The sequence below is a fragment of the Paramisgurnus dabryanus genome, chromosome 18, assembly GCF_030506205.2.
Source record: "Paramisgurnus dabryanus chromosome 18, PD_genome_1.1, whole genome shotgun sequence".
Taxonomy (NCBI): Eukaryota; Metazoa; Chordata; class Actinopteri; order Cypriniformes; family Cobitidae; genus Paramisgurnus; species Paramisgurnus dabryanus.
This window is the reverse complement of record NC_133354.1, coordinates 7,774,073-7,795,090: the sequence shown is the minus strand read 5'-3', so window position 1 is coordinate 7,795,090 and position 21,018 is coordinate 7,774,073. Positions and strand designations below refer to the sequence as shown.

The following is a 21,018-nucleotide window of genomic DNA, read 5'->3' as shown; positions in this document are numbered from 1 at the left end:
CCAAGTAAGATTTTAAAACTGAAATCAAGATATTTATTACACAGATCCTTTAAAGGTGACATAGAATGATTGAACGGGGTATTTATCCTTGTTCTGTGATGTGACATGTAGACAAACATTTTTTGTTTGGGTCTGTAATGCCTTAGAAGCTTCCTAAAAACCTCTCTCAGACAGCTCTATTAGGGTGGGGGATTTTGCACCTATTTGGCTCCCCCTACTGGCTTAACTTGCAATCTCATTACTGATTGGCTGACTTTGCTGCCACTCAAAAAATGTAGCCAATTATTTTAAAGTGGAGGGGCAGTGAGAGGCCTGTGATGTCATAAGCATCAGTTTTTCAGATTGGGCCGTTTTCTGGCTGACATTTCTAAAAGAGTAATTTCTATGAGACTGAGATGTTTAGCATGTTTAGCACTTTTTGTATGTTCGTGAATGTGGGTAGACTACCATTATTCAACAAAGACAAGATAAAAATGGGTTTTCATTCTCTGTCCCCTTTAATATTTTTAATTGTATTTAAAACTCACTGCTTTTAAAACGAAATTCAGGAACTGAACTGAAATGTAAATCGTGTGTGTGTGTGTGTGAACTACAGTCAAGCAAAACAACAACGTATCTATTTAGTCTGTGGTTAGTTTCGTGTTTCTGTGGTTAGTTTAGTGTAAGTTTGGGAAGTGATTTCCAAGACCTGTGTTCAGCAAGTACAGGTTGGGTTTTATTAGGTTTGGATGAATACTGGACACACACACACAGACACACACAGACACAGGCACACGCACACACACACGCACAAGATTTAAGCACCTCTGCTATAAGCACTCAACATTTCTTCCAGTCTGTCATAGTTTTTAAATCACCTTTGAACTTTTACACCATCCACACACTGTTGTGTAACATGAATTTTCACACGTTAAAATATTCCACATTGTTTTTTTAATAATAATACAAAATCATAAAACAACACGTACGACAGTAAAGTAAACACCAGATATGAGAGTAACTCGAGCACTAGCGGCTCTAATCCTGCTCAAACTAAAAAGAGACGCAAGTCTCCAACCCGCAGATCCTGCAGCGACATTTCTTAAAGAAAATCAGTCGCACACATCAGTCAGCTGTTCGTGCCGTCCTGGATGGCGTTTACTCTCCGAGCGAGATCTTTAAATGTGGGTCGCTCGCTCGGCTCTGCCGTCCAACATTGTGTCATTAAGGTGTAAATCTGAAAGAAAGACACAGGACAGGGCGATCAGATACACGGCTCTGTTTGTAGAAACCTCTTCACTGCTTTCGGTTTAGATGAGGGTTCAACAGTTACCTCAGCCGGGCATCCGTTTGGAGACGGTAAACGGTAGTTTCTTTTGAGCAGATCAATCAAGTAATAAACGATCATTTGACCCTGTTTATCTTCACCCATCTGCTCCATGAACACCTGCCACAGAAACAAACTCGCGCTGCATGGATGTTTATAATCAGGACGCACACTTGCGAATACCTGAAGCGAGGGTCATATTTAAACTCTACTAGCATGCATCAGGTCCAGTTAAAAATCACATCGTATCAGATTTAAACACCTGACTCTTATTATGATCATGGATCTGATGAAGAGAATATTAAGAGACTTACAGTCGGAGGGCTGCAGGTTTTGTCACTGAAGGTGAAAAGTTCGTACAGAACGACTCCAAAACTCCAGACATCAGATGCGACGCTAAACTTACTCTCGGTCAGAGATTCTGGTGCGTACCTTCATCACAACACACATCATCATCACACATTTGACATTTAATACGAAATTTCACAAAAATATTTATCCATCAACAAAAAAACAGAAATGAAATGTTGACATAAATGAAGCCTTTTATTAAAAACAAAGACAAAGAAAATCTCTGTGTTTGTTTCTTTTAAATGATGTATACATGTTTTATAGGTAAAAAAAATAAAAAATAAGATTTGATAATAATCCTGTGAACATTTCCTGTGATTCAATGGTCTAAAGATCTCACCAGAATATGGGGCTTTCACCCGGCTCATGCACCGTGTAATATTCCTTATCCTGAGGAAGAACTTTAGTGAGGCCAAAGTCTCCGATTTTTACCCGAAATTCACTCTCCACTAGTATGTTACGAGTAGCCAAGTCTCTGTGGACGTAGCGCTTTGATGCAAGGTAGTCCATTCCCTAAACACACACACACACACACACACCGTCAGCCCATTTAACTTTAGTTTGTGTTATAATCAAATGTTTGTGCATGTGTCAGAACAGGCTGTTATTGTGTAGAGATTTTCAGTACCTTACAGATTTGGGATGCATACATCAAGAGTTTCTTGTGGTCAAAACACTCCTTATTTTTGGAAAGGTAATCTCTCAAACTTCCGAAGGGCAAATATTCCATTATGAGACGTAAATTCTTTCGGCCTGCAGACAGATAGACAGACAGATGAAGAGACGGCCTGTAGGACCTTTAGGATGAAAGTGCTGTAGTGAAGTCTTACCTGCAGTGTAACACACTCCCTTATATTTGACTATATTCTCATGCTGCAGTGATCGCAGGATCTCAATTTCCCGCTCAAAGTCTCGCATATGCTCGGCTGTGCTGTGTTGCAGCTTCTTCACTGCGACGACCTCACCGGTGTTATCCTGCAGCGGGTCGTACCTGCACTTCTCCACACTGCCAAAGTTACCCTGCAGACAGACAGACACATTTAGAGTGTGTGTGTGTGTGTGTGTGTGTGTGTGTGTGTTGACTCTTCACCTTCCCCAGCAGCTGAAGGAAGATCAGATGTCTGGTTTCAAACTGAGCTGGCTCCTGATTCTCAAACGCTCCAGTAATACCCAAAGCTCGATTCCTGCTCATCACCATCTCGCTCTCTACTAACAACTCGTAGTCTGAGCAAAACAGTAAGTTAAGGGTGAGTTACTGAGCAGTGTAGTTAACAGCAGAACACCTGTGGTTAACTTTAGTAAGGTATACTAGCGTATATGAGAGCAGCACCTGGTGTGAAGAGGCTGTTGAGATCTCTGATGAGAGCTCTGAATGACGGTCTGTGAAGAGGCTCGTAGTCCATACAGCTGTTAATAACATTAGCCAGTTCTGTCCATTTAGGAGCTGGAAGCTGATGCTTGTCCTCGTAAAACAACAGCTTCTGCACGACAAAAAAACAATCGTCATCTCCAGCCAGACACGACAGACGCACACACATAGACGCTTCGGCGACGCCGCACCTTGGAGCTGTCGTATGCGGCGAGAGGTCGATCTCCACCGCAGTAAATCTCCCACAGCGTCGTGCCAAAGCTCCATTTATCTGCCGCCAAAGTCAAGTTGCGACTGTCCCTGACACACTCCGGAGGAACCCAGGGGATGCGGTCGATCAGAACTACAGAACCATCGCACACATTCAGTTCAATCAGACGTCACATTGTTTCAAAGCAGCTTTACATAAACACTAAGAAGTGAAGGATTAAATCTAAAGTATTAGACAAGAATTCAGCAGATCTGAGCCAAGCTCGTACACTCTTTGGCCTGAACTGTCAGACCGATTCCTGGGTCACTCAGTTTGACAAACGGAGGCGTTCCGGTCTTTCGATCTTCCTCACGAGTCACCAGAACGTTCCTGGCACAAACGTTTCCGTGGATCAGGTTCTTTTCCTCCTGTGGAAGGAGATCAGATATCAGATCGAGCTTGAATCGGTTGCTGTTCGTAAAGGTCACGCGTCGCGCTCACCAGGTGGTGCAGTGCCCAGGCCAGTTGCTTTGCGACCTCCAGCTTCCAGGTGATGTTGATGGAGCTGCGGTTTCTCCTCAAGTACGTGTCCAGAGAGCCGAAGCGGACGTACTCTTGCACCATGATGTCTGAAAGACAAGCGCATGCTTACACCTCACAAAACACCACATCACCTGTACACCAACACCGCCTGCGTGAGCCTTACGTTCGTCTGCGCACACGCAGATGCCATAATTCAGCAGAATGTGTTTGTGTGACAACTGACTCATCATGCTCGCCGACTCAAAGAACGACTGCAAAAGATACAGACAGACAAACATTGTGTATTGTAATTATAACTTTATATTATAACTAAACACAATCATGGCAAACTGATAGAACAAAAGAAAGAAAGAAAGAAAGAAAGAGAGAGAGAGAGAGAAAGAAAGAGAGAGAGAGAGAGAGAGAGATTTTGTATTATTGTGCAGCAGTAGTTTTCCCATAAAAACCTCTGTGTAGTTGCGGTGGGATTTTTCTAGGATTTTCAGCACAACTTCCATCTTGTGGACCTCTCCATAGTCTCCGAGCTCCATCCGGACACCTCGAAACACCTGAGTGAACGTTCCCTGACCCAAACATTCCCTCTGTGTCCACCAACAAAACAGTTTAAAACATTTAATGTCATGCATGTGTGTGTGTGTGTGTGTGTGTGTGTGTGTGTGTGTGTGTGTGTTTAGACTTACAGTCTCCAGATCTTCTTTACGGATTTTGTGGAAGATCATCTGATTGATGTGTTTGAACACAGATGGAGAAAGACAAACATTAGAGGTCTCATTACTCCTGGACACCAGCAGGTTGGATTTATCTAAAAACAGACAAGAATACAAACACACAGATCAACTGAGCTCAAATGACACAAAATAAATAAATATTCTGCATATTTGTCTCTGACCTTTGGTTTTGGGTGGACAGCAGCGAGTTAACTGGAAGACGTGAGTGTCGGAGCGCAGCGCCTCCTTCTGGTAGCGTTGCAGTAATTCACTCAAACTCCCAAAACTGCATTTGGCTCCACTGAGCACAAACTCCCCTGAATGTGAGCGATGAATGAGACAGTGTTTGATCTGCTGCTGTCCGTCACACTGTACAGACACACACACCCTTCATCGTGAGTCTTCATCATTTCAGGCCTTGTTCTTTCTCACATAATACAATAGAAATAAATTCATATAACATCACACTTGCCTCAATGACAAATGAAAGGAAGTATTTGTCGTAATCTTTCGGGCTGCATCTGAGGATATAAATGCCCGTCTGATTTTCACACCGCCGCAGACAACTGATGGCAAACTCCGTCCTGAAAACACAACAATGCTTCATTTCTGTAGGTGAACGTTCATGCATGTACAGTCATTATTGCTAAAAAAACATTTCCAAGATGTAGACATACACCTCTCTTTTAGATCTTAACTTCTGAATGGTGGTGTAGCACACGTAGAGTTGAACTTACGAAACAGGGCCGTGACAGTTGATCTGTATGGCCTCCAGGAGTCTAGGGGGCGCCACCTCCTTACACAAGTAATGATGAGCATCTGTGGTGAGCCTGTAGTAGCCGTCAATCAAAGACACAAAGGATAAAGCCTCCGACAGAGAATGAAACTCCAGCTCCTGTCAGACACAAACAGAAAATCTACAGTCAACACAAATCAGAATGAGGTTTTTCCAGAACTGTGTGTGCGTGCGTACATGTGAGAAAGAGCAGTACCAGAGTCTGACTGTCCTGTCTGTTAATAGAAACGATTCGATTCTCGACGGATCCGTCTTTAGTCCCCTGCTTTATACTGATGTCAATGACCTCCGAGAAATCACAGTATACCTGCAGACCCTGAGCAGACACAGAGAGCAAGAGACAGATAGTCAGACAGAGACACAGACAACAGAGTCTTCATCTCGACCCCATCAGTGACCTCACATCACCACACACAGCTGAGCTCCACACAACAAACACGCACCGTTCAAAACAGATAAGTGAAACAAAACACCACAGGTTACCTCTCCATCTCTCTCCTCTTTTCCTTTGGACCATCGAATGCCGTGCTTGCCGCTGACCACGATGGTGACCGGTCCCGTGGACCGCTCGTAGACATGAAAACGTTCGGTGTAGAAGGCCGTCTGGAGCGTCTCTAGACTGACCACGTACTTCAGCTTGAGGTCTCGTGCCGTGGCTTTACACGAGCTGAACTCCCGAATGAACTTCCTAAAGCGGAATCGAATTCGCTTCCGGGTCACAAAGTGTTGCTTCTGAATGTGGGCTCGCATGTTCTTCGGAAGGAACGACTTATAACTGCAAAAGAACGTCACGTCACGTCGAGGCTCGTCCATCAGATGATGTCATTAAGGCTCTGAAGCGAATGATAAACAACCCGGAAATGAGCTCTTACCTGCTGTGATTGTAGATTTCGACGGGTGATTTGCCTTTATCTTTGGCCAATCGCATCATATCAAGAACAGCCAATCCCAAACATTCTTCCTGAAACTGTAGACTGATGGGGACGTTGACTGCGCCACTCAGAAAGTCACATCTCCACTGATAAACAAACACAAAAACACTTTGGATCAGCTACATTTTTACAGTAAAACTAAACTAAAGAGCCATCCAGAGTTCATCTGTGATGAGTTTGATATATTTGTCAAATGGCTTTGAAAAGTGGTGAAATGGTTACCTCAGTGTCTAAATGAACATCATGCATTATTAGTCACCATGGGTTGAACCCAGGAAACACACACACAAAATTTTTTAACTTGCAATGCCCTGTAAGTCAGTTTGAATAAAAGCATCTACTAAATGCATAAATGTTAAGGGTTTTGTGAATGGCAGGGAAAGATTTTGTGTTTCGCTGCTTCACTATTTGTAGATTACTTTTTCACATCATTCTATGATATTCTAGAAAACAATGATAAGCATTTTATAGGTTTTAAAGGCTTTTATTGGCTAAGAGTGTTGACCCTTGTTCTTCAAAACCTTTACATTAGCTTCTGGACTAAACCCACACCCTTGGTGGAAAGGCAACCCCACAAATGACGGATGAAGGATGCTTTACTGTTGGCCCGACACAGGACTCACGGTAGTGTGTGTTTCTGTTTCTCACCTGCGCAAACAGATAAGCCGTTGTGATGTCATCGAGCACAGGTGCCTCTGAACTCTTTGTGATGCCGTATCTGCGGGCACAGTTTGAACTGCTCCCATACCAGCCTGGAAAATAAAACCTATACAGAGAGTGAATGAGTCAAGCATCAGACAACCTACAGCAGGACTGAGCTTGTGACGTGACTCTGTGTACCTGATTCTGAACAGAAGCTTTTCATTGATGGATGGTTCAATCTTAAAAACATGATTAGGCGGAAGCCAGACGCGGTCCTTTTCCCTCATCAGTCCAAACAGACTGCAGTACATGGGACTGATACCTGTGTAAAAACACACACACGTTTGAACTCATTTATGCAACGAGACTTCACGAGAAACATCAAGAGAACCGGAGATCTCCTAAGTGAAACAAACACAGATGCCAGTTACTCTACAGCTGTCTGTCTGTCTGCCTGTCCATGATGAGGACAGACAGACAGGTGGATGGGCGGCAGCTGTGTTAAAGAGGGAAGAAAGAAAAGAGGAAGTCAAACAGGGTGTGTCCTGCAGAAACACACACAAATGTGAAGATGCATGAACCCTAAAACTCGCACACTCATACCAAAATAAACGCTAGACACTCACATGGGTAAACAGGAAGTGGCAAGAGTGGGAACAGGAAGTTTACCAGCCTTCACTAACACTGTATAGCCAAAGGCATAAAAAGGCATAATACACAATATGTGTTTTGTTTGATTAAGACACACATTATCGCACACACACACACACACACACACACTTACCACACTCTTTAGCTGCACTGATGCAGATCTCCTCTGTCACATATTCTCCAGGTGGGTATGAGAGCACACGTGATTCGTCTCTGCAGCAGAGCAGATGAACCTCCAGGGCGGCGCTAGACGACGATTTCTCTGAATGTGAATCACCGTTGACATGCGCTGTACTCACACATGAGGGCGTCTCCATGGTAACAAACGTGGTCAAAGCCATGTACCATTACCCTGTAGAGACACTCACACATATTAGAGGCGGGAGGTAGGGCTGCACAATTAAGTAAAAAACTATTAACTCGTCCTTGCACGTGAAGCACGGCTATCCGTTTACAACAAATAGAACAATGGGTCAGTATTGCACACTAGGGATAAACCGAATGTTCGGCAACCAAAATTATTTGGACAAAAATAGCAAAAAAATCATTTTCGTTGTTGAGCCAAACATGTGAAAAAGTCAGAATACATGTCAACAAACAATGAGGTCTCTGATGGCAAGATCACACAGTAACCAGCGCGGAGTGAGAGATGCGCAAATGCAGCAAACATGTTGGTGAAAGCATTTTAAAGTGTCAGAGAAAGACGTGAAAACATACAGTACTACACGTTTCATTTATCATTTAAAATCAAGACATCCTGAATGCCATGTGTATGAGAAAACACAGCGGTGGTGGCGATTCTGGGTATTTGTCTGCTGAATCCACAAGCACAGAGAACGAGAGACTTTAGCTCTTCATCTCATGTCATAGAGCCACAAAGAGCGTCAGCAGTATGTAATAAAAACTTCCTAGTCCTACAATGACAAACACGCTTATATTTAACCAGAAATAAAACCTTTATTAACAATAAGCTTTTTGTAAGGCTGCTTTGTTGAGTGTCATGCCAATCTTGCCGCCGTCTCTCTCTCTCCCTGTGCTCGTCCGCTGCTCAACATACAGTTCAGTGGTATATAAGCATCATTGTACATTTCTTAAAGCAACACTATGTAGTTTCCATGTAAAAATGACTTACAGCTCCCCCATGTGGTTGAAAAGCGCAACAGTGCCTGGTATCAGACACTCTTCTGCAGGCAGGGGGAGGGGCGGGGCTGTGTTTCCTACCCTCCACCGCCACTTTCAGAGTGTGCTTGTAGCAGCTAGGAGGCTGCTCAGGTTGCAGCAACAGTACAATTTGTCCAGTTAAAAGTTGTTCTATCACTGAAATAATTTGAGAGACATTATTTAAAGGTAAAAAAACTACATAGTGTTGCTTTAAGGTAGAGTAATGAATATGTTATTTGCATTTTGCATAGGAATAGAAGATGGAATTAATATGAGCCAAGACTCATTTATGAGTTTAAACAAGTCAGATATCTGATCAGAGAAGTGACCCGGTGTAAAAGGCCCTATAATGACTGCTGAAATGTTAATCAATATAATAAACAGGACATTTTGAACAAAACTTGTACAATGGTGAGAAAAATTGCAAAATAATTAGGAAAATTAAAAATATAATAAAAAATTGTTCAGTATGCGGCTGAGTTTTTCATTTTATTCAGCTTCAGCCAAGAATTTTCCTTTCTCTGCATCCATACTGCACTACACGTTACTTTATTATATGTTTACATGCACACTGTGTTAAAGTTAAGAGTAAACGACATCTCTAAAAGACACTTTTATTATTTAATTGAAAGTGTGAATGGGTTAAAGTGCTTTGCTCAAGGGCACCTCAGTCGTAATCTGCTGGCCATGAAAACCTGCAACCGTCGACTCTAACCGCTAGGCTAAGACTGACCTAGTTTAAATCTCTTTGATTTTGCAGAAATGTTCTCTTATCTTTTATCAAACTGCTTCATGAGGTCTCAGCTTGAAATGATTTTAAACTGTACTGAAGGATCTCCCGTAAACTTTATTATCATCTTTATTATCATTTATTAAAATTCTACTTTTCTTTTTAACAAAAAATATATAAGCACAATTATATTTAGTCTACAAAAAGTTATTCAGATTAAAAGATTTTTATGACAAAATCAGTCTTTCAAAACATAAGAAAACTGATCATTTATTCACCCACATGTCATTCAAACCCTGTAAACTATATGATTCTGTCTTCTGTGGAACTAAAATATATTCTGAGAAATCTTTCTGTGGTTTTGTGTCCAGGCATTCAGTGTTGTTTGGTTACAGACATTCATCAAAATCTTCCTTCATGTTTATCAGAGCAATTAAATGTATATAGGTTTGTAAAAACATGAGAGCGAGTAATGAATGTTCATTTTTGGGTGAACTCTCTCTTTAATGAACTTATGCACACGGTTCAAACAACTGTACAACAGTGAATATCTTAAACGTGTTCAAAATGTATTTTCTATTTTTTTTATTTAAACAGACATTTCTAGGTGAATTTTGTTATACAATAGAATATATATATCAGACAAACTTATCACAAAATATTGAGCCAATAGTTTACTGTAGTAATGCATTGCTGTGAACCGCAAGACTGAACCATGACAATTTCCATCTCAGACGAGTACCCTTCACATCATCATCATCATCATCATCAGCTGATAAACTATGTATAAGATCACATCACTGTAACTTATGCTCTTACTTCACATCATGCACCATGCAAATTCTGTCACATTGCTGCGGGTCACTCTGAGGATTCTGTGGTGGCACAAAACACTCCAGAGAAACAGGAAACAAAAATGGCACTCAGTGTTTGTGTTAGAGTGTGTGTGTGTGTGTGTGTGTACATAAGATTTAAAGTTCACAAACTCAATCGACTCTCTGAGTGGGTTACGCTGCAGCTAGATGATCAGACCAGCTGACTAGTCAAGTCTTTCATTGCTAGTATTTCAACTGCTGTGTTATTTAAACAGATGCACGTTTAGTGCTTTGCTTGTTGTTGTTTTTGCTGCTTCCAGCTACATAAGCATCACATGGAGACAAACTGACAAATACATACGGCACAGATGAAAATACTCACACATGAACTCAGTTTGTGTTTGTACGAGTTATCAGTGTGCATGCAGACACACAGTAGTGCTTTTATCTGCAGAAAAAACCTGCTGAAATGTCTGGGTTATCACACAGCAGCTCACAGACGTGTGTGCAAAAAAATACTGCATAGAACAAAAAAAAAAAACACTATAACCAGATCCAAACCGCTAGAATCAGACACAAACCGCTATAACCAGATCCAAACTGCTAGAATTCGACTCAGACTGCTAAAATCGAGGACCAGTTAATTTTCCAGACACTTTTTATGGAAAGTTAAGGTGAGGAATTTTGGTAATATTTATACATCAAATTAGGGATGGGCATGATTAATCGATGATCGATAATTGATCGTTAAGAATTTAGTCGATGACGTTAATTTGTTATTGATTAATCGAATACTTTTTTTTATCTAATGCAGGTTGCGTTGCCTAGCGTAGCATGGGTCTTGAAGCAATTAAATGAATTTCACTGTGTGGCAGCAATTCAACATTTTACCACCAGGGTGCAATATTTGACACCATACTTTGTTATCTCTGACCTTCCGTTTTGATTTCAAAAAAATAATCATGAAGAGGTCATGATTTTTTGGAACAAATTAAGTCTCTGTTTAAGAATGCGGCTCGCAGCTGCAGGTTCCGCTGCTTTAGAGCACCGCATATTCAAGCGCATATATGTTCCGTTTGTCTAACTAAATGTAGTTTAACTGGTTGCCACAAGTTGATCTTGTAATAAAGGTCTCATGGAGGAAAACGCGCTGTATTTTTGTATTCAACATTTTTTTATTATAAAAGTTAATAAATTATTTTTTATGATAAAAATATTAATGATTAATCGATAGTCGATCGTTAATTCTCCCGACAATCGACTAAAAAAATTTAATCGAATGCCCATCCCTACATCAAATACAAGCATAAATATAAGTATTTAGGTCGACAAGCAAGCAAACTAATTCAAATGACCAAAACAAGTAAAAAAGACTTGACTTCTCTGATTAATTTGAGATGAACATAACTCAATCAACAACATGCTAACTAACTACATATAAACAATTTATGACCTACAAAAACTGACCGGCAGAAGAAACAGCATTGCAGTTTAGCTAGCACCATGATAGTTAGCTTTATAAATTGTCAATGAAATGTTGTAAGATAGCTAACATTTAGCATATCTGACTTGCTGGCTAGTTAGCTAGCTATCGTATTTTTGTGCCAGTAAACACAAACTTTCAAGAAATGACCAAAGATATGAGAACAAAGAAAAAACTGTTGTATAAGAATAAATCTGATTTAAAGATTTTCTTGATGATCTGAGGGTGAGGACAGAGGATGATGATGAGGATGATGATGCTCTATACCATGCCTGATGATAACTCATCTGAAAGAATACTTGTAAACATCTACCCAAAGCTCAAATATCAATATACATACTACAAATGTTGCTGTGTGTGTGTGAATGACTTTTAACTGATTTTTTTTATCTGGTTGTCTTAAACAAGATAATGATGCAAGATGTTTTTCCCAACTACATTTAAAGGTACAGTTTGTAAGATATTTGCAGTAAATATCCAAAAACCACTAGTCCAGTGTTATATATTTTTTCCAGCTAATTACAAAAAATATCTCTAATGTTTTCAACTACTTGTAAATCGTGAGAAAATTGCCATTCTAAACAGTGAAACGGGGCAGTGCAGTCGCCTGCCAATGACGTTAATATCTATGTTACCCTTTGTTACTGCCTTTACTGACGTAAAAACCACATGACAACAGTGTCGTGGATAAATGCGGAAGTAATAGCGTCTGTCGGGCCATTCGCTTGTTTATGGTAAGTTTGTTGATCTGAACACTTAATTCTGTGCTGTGTTAACAAACCATCGTATTGGACTGGACTGTATAATTTAACATCTATGACTAACAATTGCGTTTTGAACATAACATGAAACCTTACATAATGGAAAAACAACTGATGTCATTAAACATAACATTTATAAAACTTGATTACTTTACCTCATGTGTTAACTAGGGGTGACCCCGAATAGTCGAAGATTCGATGCATCGATAGGAGAAGCCTGATTCGACTACCAATCTCATAGTCGAATCGTCGCAGATGTGTTATGAAATGAGGATCATTTAATTTTGGCCGTATGGGTGCACACATTATCTGATTTCACATATAACAGCTTTCTCACAATATATTAATATACTGCATATTATGATAATGCTGCAAATAATATGTGAAGTAGCAGCTTTCAATAAATATTTTTAAAATGCGTTAATAAATCCAACAACCCCTGTGACCGGGCTTCACGTCCATAAGAGGTCTCTATGTTATTAAAGCCTTGCCTCTTTGTTTCGACATTTAAAAGACAAAGCTGGCAAATTAAACTATGTCTTTCGTTCTTTTAATAATTTCTATATTTTATTTTATTTATAAATCACTTTGGGTTATCTGATTTAACTATTTGGCTTGTGTTTTGTTTCCGTGCACTTGAGGCATTTTGCATATTTGTTCTGCACTTTGTTACTTCTGACCTAATTTTATTTAAAAAAAATTGTATTTATTATAAACGTAAATTCCGATCTAATTTAAGTATGTAAATTTTGGATAGCTTTTCGTTGTATCGATGTTGCGCTATTGCGTGCTGGCCATGCTTGCGCATGTAATTTAGCCGAACGGTTAGGTGCTCTGCGTCTCATATTTAGGAGTTCATCAAACTAAACATTAAAAAACGGATGTTTTTCGACGGGTATATACGTTTTTAAAATGTATTTAAAACATATATTGTCTATCTTAAAGTTAAACTACAAAACAGGTAAGCCGTTTTTTTTATTTCGGTGATGAAACGGAAACTAGTATCTGCACCGAACCTATTTCTGCCTGACACGAATGTCTTTCTTGTGATTTAATATTATGGTCAGTCGGTGTTCACTTTCAAATGATAGCAAAGAGATTCCTGAAATAAATAATATCATCCGGTCTTTCTGTATCTAAAGTGAATACAGAGATGATCAAAGTCAAAGCAAGCAAGCAGGTATTTCTGTGCTAAATAATAACGCGTAGTGTCTATATAATCATTAATTTCAGTGTTTTTCTTGTTATAAATTAACGTTTAATGAATTGTAAATAAAGATTAGTTTTTATCATTTACAGTCACAATCACAAATTATTTGTCATTTCTCATTTGTCGGGTTTTTTTGGTCATGACTGCTTTGACGCGCTATCTCCAAATTAAATAAAAACACGTAATTGTAGCCGGAGTTTCCAAGGCAGGATACCTTTGTTATTTTTTTAGGTTTAGTTATCAAAATGTATTTTTGTGTGATGTTCTGTAGATCGTGGCTTTAAAATGTTATGAGGAATAATTAAACAAATGTTGCCTTACATTTTACCTTAAAAAAAATATATATAAATGCATCGTCAGTTTTGTCTTCGTTTATTACTTGAAAGACAGTTTTGGTCACTTTATCAGACAGTTGTTTATGTGTGCTGTTTGTGAAAGAAAATAAAAGTTACCAATTTGTACCTGGTCTGGCCCCCTCCCAACCCATGCATACAAACATAGATGATTCGACTATCGGTCGACTATGGAAAGATTCGAAAATTCTGATTCGAATATGTAAATCCTTAGTCGAGGACACCCCTAGTGTTAACATGATTTCGCGTTCCCTTCTGATTGATGGATGGACATCAGCGTTTGAGTTAAAGACAACAAATCCCATCATTAATCTACATCATTGTTATTGTTTTGATTGTACGCCCTCTAGCGGCCCGAATTATACAAATTGCATCTTTAAGTTCCTTGATATAGGCTTACCCTCATTTCTGAAAGTGTTAAGTTAATTCCCATTCATTAGCATATTCCCATAAATGGTTTCCAACTTAGTTGTGGGTGTGTAAGTCTAATGCCAAGGGGTCCGTCAAATACTTTGTTATAAATGACATAATTGTGTTGTATTATTAAGAAGGGGATATTTATATATGGGGACCATCTAAGTAACGTCTTGCTTCTATTGATTTTATAAAAGCTTTTATGATCATTCATAAATAATCATTTTAAAAAAAAAAAAATTAAAAAAATTAAAATTAAAAAACAACTCTCCTAAAAACACATAAGTTGAATTGCAATTCAATCAAAAAAATATTAGAGCCCTGCATGTGCCTGAAAACTAGGCCCTGGCCCAAGATGCTTAAGCCTTTGTTCGACAGCTCATTTCTTTTAAAGAGCACCTGTGTTCCGACAACGGTTTTCCATTTACTTTGGTGTGTAAAGGCCGTTTCACACTGTGCGCGGCAACCGCGAGTGTTTAGTTCTTTTTCAATAGGAGACGTGCGGAAAGCGGAAAAACGGGGGCGGTTACAGAAATGAGGCGGAGTTGGTCCACACGCCTTGCTCGTGCACCCAAAATCCTATTCCTTCTCCGGACATGGTACTTCGTGACAGGCGCTGTTGAAGATCAACATATTTTTTTGCACTAAATTCTGCACAAAACGCTTCCAATACAAGAGAAAAGCTGAAGCCGCGCGGCGATTTTGCCGCTTACCGCGTACCGTGTAAAACGGCCTTCAGTGTGTATTAGTTCATGTTAACGATAGCAAAGAGTACAAACCCCAAAGTAAACAATGACGCGAGTTATCATCTCCAACATAATTCTCTTTTCTACAACAAACACACAGATTGTAGGCAACAGTTTCCTTCCTGGGATTAGTGATGTAGACAAGACCGACTTCAGACTAACAGCCTGCAAGTTAACTCCTGTTGGCAACCGAATCTTTCAAACATGGTAAGGAGCGTCACATTTCTGGTATTCAGGCCAATCACAATGTACAGATTAGCTGGCCAATCAGGGACACAGAGCAGGACAAAATCAATCCGTTTCAAGAAGAGAGTGAAATCTGAAGCTATAAAAATGTATATTATGTGGGAAAAAATTGCCTTTTTTAACCATAAACCACACGAACACATTGTATTATACCAAATACACAAAATAGTCTTGTTTTCTAGCAATAAAATAGGTGCTCTTTAATTAAATAGAAAAATATAAAAAAAATTGAGAAGCCTAAAAAAGCCCCAGGCCCAGTCCACATATCAGTTGAGAATGAAGGGCTCTGTAGTAACTCTTCGAATTTTAAGGGGGTCCCCTTAAAGGGGTCGCTGGCCGCAAAACTTTAAGACCCCCTGATCGCATGAACTCAATATGAACAGATCTCAACTGATCTCAGTACAGCGTTAATTCAGTGTAAATATCACTGACTGCACGTACTCGTATGTTTTCGTTGTACTTCTCATCACAATGTGCAAACACATAAAACAAAAACTGTCCGAGTAACTGGGATGAGGGAAAATCTATCTGCTGCTTTCAAACTGAAACAGAAAGCGGAGTCTTCTGAGCTACCAAACAGCATAAAGACTCACTTACTAAAGTTTAACTTTAAGTTTAGACACCAAAAGACAGCAAACACAACAAACACATGTAAAGTACACAAATAGATTAAGTAAACAACATCAATCAAAACATCAACAAATAACAAACACGCGTCAGTAAACCACCGTTGATCATAATCATGTGTTTGTCGTTAAATGTTTGTGTTTAAAGTATCATATATGTGTTTATTTATTGATTGATTAAGTTACTCACACCACTGGTTTAGTTGTCATGGAGACTCCAAACCGAACCGCATTACCCGAGACCACCAGCACCGCGAACAGCCGTTAAACTCAGTCAACTATTCATCCGAACTCAATTAAGATCTGGATCTAGTGAAAGGGACTCGTAATCCGGTTCTGATCAGACGATCGCGATTCGCAAGCACGCACGAGCCATACAACATAGGTGGGCGGGGTTTCTACTAACGTCATGGCGTCATATCTAGACCACGCATTGGTCCGCTTTGGTCCGCTCTGCGATGCGTCAGCGGCGCCGCCATATTAGATGTGGCGAGAATAGCCCGCAAACAAATGAGCGTAAACTGTGATGCTGTTTTTTAGATATATAAAGCACAAGAACTTTTACATTTCTCAAACGATTTCAATGATTTTGATGTGTGTGGAATACAAACATGTTTAGTCTACAGTTGTTTAGAATCTCGATTGTTAAAACTTAGAAAAGTATTATTTTTATAACGAATAATGAAAGAAAGCGTGCATTTGTTGTTAATACAGATGCGTCTCTAACACTGTTATATAATTAATTGTAATAATAACATGAAGTATAAAGTCTTCTCATTGTGAAAATCTATTTTTTTGTATAATTAACACCAACTTTTTAGTTTTCTTGTGCTTGTAAAAAAACAAATAAACATTTAACAAAACTAACCCAACCAAAAACAACTGTTCAGACTTATTAAAGGTCATTCCCCGAGACTTGTTTTGGGGTGTTTGACGGATTGCACACAAGGACGGAGGCATTTTTACCTCCTGTTCCTATGAAGTGGGTTTTGCAATAAACAATATGACGTCAGAGGCACGTATATACTACCCGTTTTTTTTATCTGTGTTGTGTGCTGTGCTTGTAAGTTGCGCCCTCTAGAGATACAAAAGGGAGCGCCATAAAAATACTGGACTGCAGCGGTCGAGTTATTTGATGTTCTTATGTTCTTGTGTGTTCTTGAGAGAGAGAGAGAGAGAGAGAGAGAGAGAAAGAGAGAGAGAGAGAGAGAGAGAGAGAGAGAGTCTGGGCTTAAAAATTATATCTGCAGGAAACTTTAACCCTGCAGTGAATGAACTGAGAGATAAAGCATGTGTAGGGCCTTTATGCCATAAAGTGTCAATGTCCAAAAGAGATCCATGTCAGAATTTTACTTAAAATCTTAGAATCAGTGATTGAAGCAATTGCCCTCTATGGGAGTGAGGTGTGAGGTCCATTAACAAATCCAAACTAAGATTTCACCAAATAGGAAAAACATCCAATTGAGATCCTGCATGCAGAACTTTGTAAAAACATCCTTCAACAAATAATGAATGCATAGCTGAAAATATCCACTCATATTAAAGTACAGATCTTGATCAGATTCAGACTCAGTGGACACAAGCGCACTATAGAGACGGACAGATGACTGCCTCAGGAGGAGAGGTTGTGTCCGCACTGTCACTAAAACCAGACAGAGCTGCACTTTCAGTACACGGATAGACGTACAATCCTCTACCAAAAATAAAGTGCATAAACAAGGCATTTAAAAGCCTATCAATCAATGAGAAACTGATCTTTCGGTTAGGAAAACACAAAAGGGCTTTTTACACCTGAAATTGTTAACCCTGGGTTATTCTAAAACCAGGCTAATGGAATCCTGGGTAATTTTTTTTCATGTTTCACACTGTTCAAACTTAACCGGGGGTTAAGAGATAACCCTGGGTATTCATAATTTGACGTTTCACACTGTGCATTCCTAAACCCTGGGTCAGGAGTCTCCAACCCAGCTCCAACACACCTGTCTAGCAACCCTGAACACCTTAATTAGCTACCTCAGCTGTGTTTAATTAGGGTCATAACATTATAAGCCTGCTTCGTTTCACACTGCATGCGTTTGGCACCACAATGCTGGGTTAACCCCACAAAAGCGGTGCTAAACCTGCTTCCAAGGGTTTCATAACCCTGGGTTAATTTCAGGGATAACCCTGCTTCTAAATTACAAGTGTGAAACGATCCTTAACCCAGGGTTAAAATCAGAGTTTACAACGAAGATTTATTTAACTTTATGTTAAGCTTTTTGTTCCTACTCTTTTATTTTATTTCTATAACTCACTAGCCTATTTCACTTTTAATTTGCACTTTATACTTTTTTTATTTGTACTTTCATTTGTACGCAGCCCAGCTGCAAATATGTAGGCTACAGTTTTTGTCATGAAAATAAGGCACACTTCAATTGAATTGAGGACATGTTCATAATATATATATTTTTTATTTATGCAGATTTTTTTATTATTTATATACATTCTACTTGAAAATCACTAAAATATACAATAACTCAGATGACGTCATATCTATCTGGTTTAAACAGTTTACAAACCTTTCATACCGCAGGCACAAGGACATCTTCGGAGTTTCGGAAAGAGAGGTGTCAATAAAAGTTTGTGAGGTTTTTTTACCATTACTAGCAAATTTACACTGTAAACAGAATATATTTTCAACTTTTTTTCAACTATTGTTCACATTGTTATTCTTTACTTTAGTTTATACAGTAAAGCTACAGGTTTAACGCACACATCCTCTCGTGTGAACAAACAATAATCTGTAACAAATGACAGCTTCAATAAAGACATCAACATTTATTCACGTTTTCATATGAAAGAAATAAAAACAAATAATAGTAGATCAGATCAGACTCGTTGTCTCAGCACAGGCGGCCGATGTCGTATTTCGTACAGCCCTGATTGCAGCACAATCCCGCCAGTCCGAGCGAAAAATTCCGCTTCCGTCGCTCCGCTCGCGAGGAGAAGAGCGTCCCAATGCGCGCGTCTGTCTGAAGCCGCAGCAGCGACGCGTCTTCACTCGGGCTAAAGTCATCGCGTCTCTCCAGTGAGATATCATCTGAGTCCAGAAGAGAAACACAAACAGACTTAAGTCCATTAAACTCAACCTTTACAAAAGTTAACCATATAAAAGTAAAAAAAAAAAACATGGTTTACTGCAAAACAAACATTACATTCTGCCGCGTGCTTTACATTATTCATTACTTGATATGCAGCTCATGTGCGTATATTCATTCATATTCATCAGATGAGAAATTATGTTGAATTTCGATGAAGCTCATGTGTGCTTTGTTAAACTGAAATCATTTAACCCACAATAAGGTGAAACTATGTGAGGTTTTGTGCTCATTAACAACATAAAGTTAAAATATTACAGACGATTTATATTTCTTGTGATCTGCAGTCATGATTTGCACCATCCGACTATTAAAGTCATTTAAAAACGTCTCTATGTTCCTTGGCATATCAGTATTTTTCTTTTTCATAATGTTCTTCTTGTTTAAATATTATTATTCTCTGTGTATTATTACTTACATTATTTTATTGTATGGCACTAAAGTCATTTATTTAAATATGTGCTATATAAATAAACTTGAACTAATGAATCTTTGGTTTGCTTGTACGTGATATAAAATGTTTGATTTCAACACTTTTTAATCTTTTGTGACGTTTTACACCAATAACTAATGCTGTGATCACAAAAAAATACTTTATTACAATGCGTGATATTATTCGATCGTCCCAGTGATGGTGATGCGGTTGATGTCCATATCAAGACGGTCATATAAATGATATAATTATGTGATGATTATGATAATGATGTGATGAAGTACATACTGTATGTTGATCTTCTCCATCGGGATCCTCCGCACGTGAAGATAACCGCTCGGATGAACTCGCGACCGCAAAGTTTCACCCCGAAATCTTTTGGTAAATCCGCCCGGTACGCGCTCGCGCACACACAAGACACGCACACGAGCAGAAGCGCAGAAAACACCCGATACATTTTCATCAAAGTACAAGAAGTAAAACAAGTAAGAAGTGTGCTGAAGATCCACGACCTACTGTTGATGATGATTCTCCATCAGTTCACACAGACTTAAATACACGCGCGCGCGCGCGCGCGCACACACACACACACACAGTGAGTGACGTCACACACGTGTAACACATGAGTACAACTTATTCTGACTGTGATAAAACCATATCCAACTGTGTGAGTGCTTATGATTGATGACTATCCCTGCTGAAAAAAACTATAAAACCATTACAGAAAATTCTAATGGTTTCCATTACAATACCAATAGGAACCATTAGCTTTTACAATTAAAACCACTACACTGTAGTGTGTTCTGGGCCATATTCCATTAGAACCAATACATCGAACCAATAGAATTTCTGTGATGGTGTCTATTGTTTTTTTTTTATTAGATACAGATTACAAAACTCAATACAGATGACAGCCATTACCAAATATAAAATATTGATCAATATAAATTTAAATTTTAAATATTAAAGCTGCAATCTGTAACTTTTTTGTTAAAGTTGGCCACAGAGTAAATAAAATATTAAACACTGTTCAATATTATACTACTTTTCCTTATAATGATAATTTAGTTAATTAGGAGTTGGTGGAAAATGGAAAAATCTTGGTGGGTTGCAAGAATCGTTGACAAGATGTCGCTGCACATAGATGCTGCGGCCCGTTGCTCTCACTTTTGCTTTCATTTTCTGTGTTTTTTGTTGTTGTTTGTTTACGTGTTGTTTTTCATCACAACTATATTATGTCAGATAACTTATTGCTATAGCCACCATGATCTCCTAAAGATCGGAGTTTTGAGCGAGAGGAGCGTCACAGCAGAGTTTCTCTGCTCACATAATATCCCATATAATAAAACACAAATAACAGAACATAAAGAACAATAACTTTTACATTTTTCAAACAAATTTATTGTTTGTATATTG

At 39.0% G+C, this 21,018-nt stretch overlaps 2 protein-coding genes across 2 annotated transcripts; both read right to left on the bottom strand.

The window, feature by feature from the left end:
* Positions 1-910: 910 nt before the first annotated feature.
* Positions 911-16,434, bottom strand: jak2a (Janus kinase 2a). Its single transcript, XM_065243568.2, has 24 exons — positions 16,223-16,434; positions 7,621-7,839; positions 7,035-7,158; positions 6,843-6,960; positions 6,135-6,280; positions 5,746-6,037; positions 5,459-5,578; positions 5,204-5,361; positions 4,939-5,050; positions 4,649-4,835; positions 4,440-4,561; positions 4,206-4,340; positions 3,923-4,010; positions 3,718-3,845; positions 3,506-3,644; positions 3,218-3,369; positions 2,988-3,138; positions 2,748-2,881; positions 2,488-2,677; positions 2,286-2,410; positions 1,998-2,170; positions 1,621-1,738; positions 1,313-1,426; positions 911-1,216 (listed from the first exon to the last, which is right to left on the bottom strand). The coding sequence occupies exons 2-24, from the start codon at positions 7,826-7,828 to the stop codon at positions 1,109-1,111; spliced, it is 3,342 nt and encodes a 1,113-aa protein (XP_065099640.1). The 5' UTR covers positions 7,829-7,839; positions 16,223-16,434; the 3' UTR covers positions 911-1,108.
* A 2,032-nt stretch (positions 16,435-18,466) lies between these two features.
* Positions 18,467-20,181, bottom strand: rln1 (relaxin 1). Its single transcript, XM_065244245.1, has 2 exons — positions 19,891-20,181; positions 18,467-19,111 (listed from the first exon to the last, which is right to left on the bottom strand). The coding sequence occupies exons 1-2, from the start codon at positions 20,063-20,065 to the stop codon at positions 18,915-18,917; spliced, it is 372 nt and encodes a 123-aa protein (XP_065100317.1). The 5' UTR covers positions 20,066-20,181; the 3' UTR covers positions 18,467-18,914.
* Positions 20,182-21,018: the final 837 nt, after the last annotated feature.

Excerpts from the sequence above, each read along its gene's own strand:
- jak2a (XM_065243568.2), bottom strand. The coding sequence starts at position 7,828 with ATGGCTTTGACCACGTTTGTTACCATGGAGACGCCCTCATGTGTGAGT. Across the intron at positions 6,038-6,134 it reads GAAATCTACAATCACAGCAG|TTATAAGTCGTTCCTTCCGA; the intron begins GTAAGAGCTCAT and ends GTTCTTTTGCAG. Across the intron at positions 4,836-4,938 it reads TCCTTTCATTTGTCATTGAG|TGTGACGGACAGCAGCAGAT; the intron begins GCAAGTGTGATG and ends GTGTCTGTACAG.
- rln1 (XM_065244245.1), bottom strand. The coding sequence starts at position 20,065 with ATGAAAATGTATCGGGTGTTTTCTGCGCTTCTGCTCGTGTGCGTGTCT. Across the intron at positions 19,112-19,890 it reads ATGGAGAAGATCAACATACA|ATGATATCTCACTGGAGAGA; the intron begins GTATGTACTTCA and ends TTCTGGACTCAG.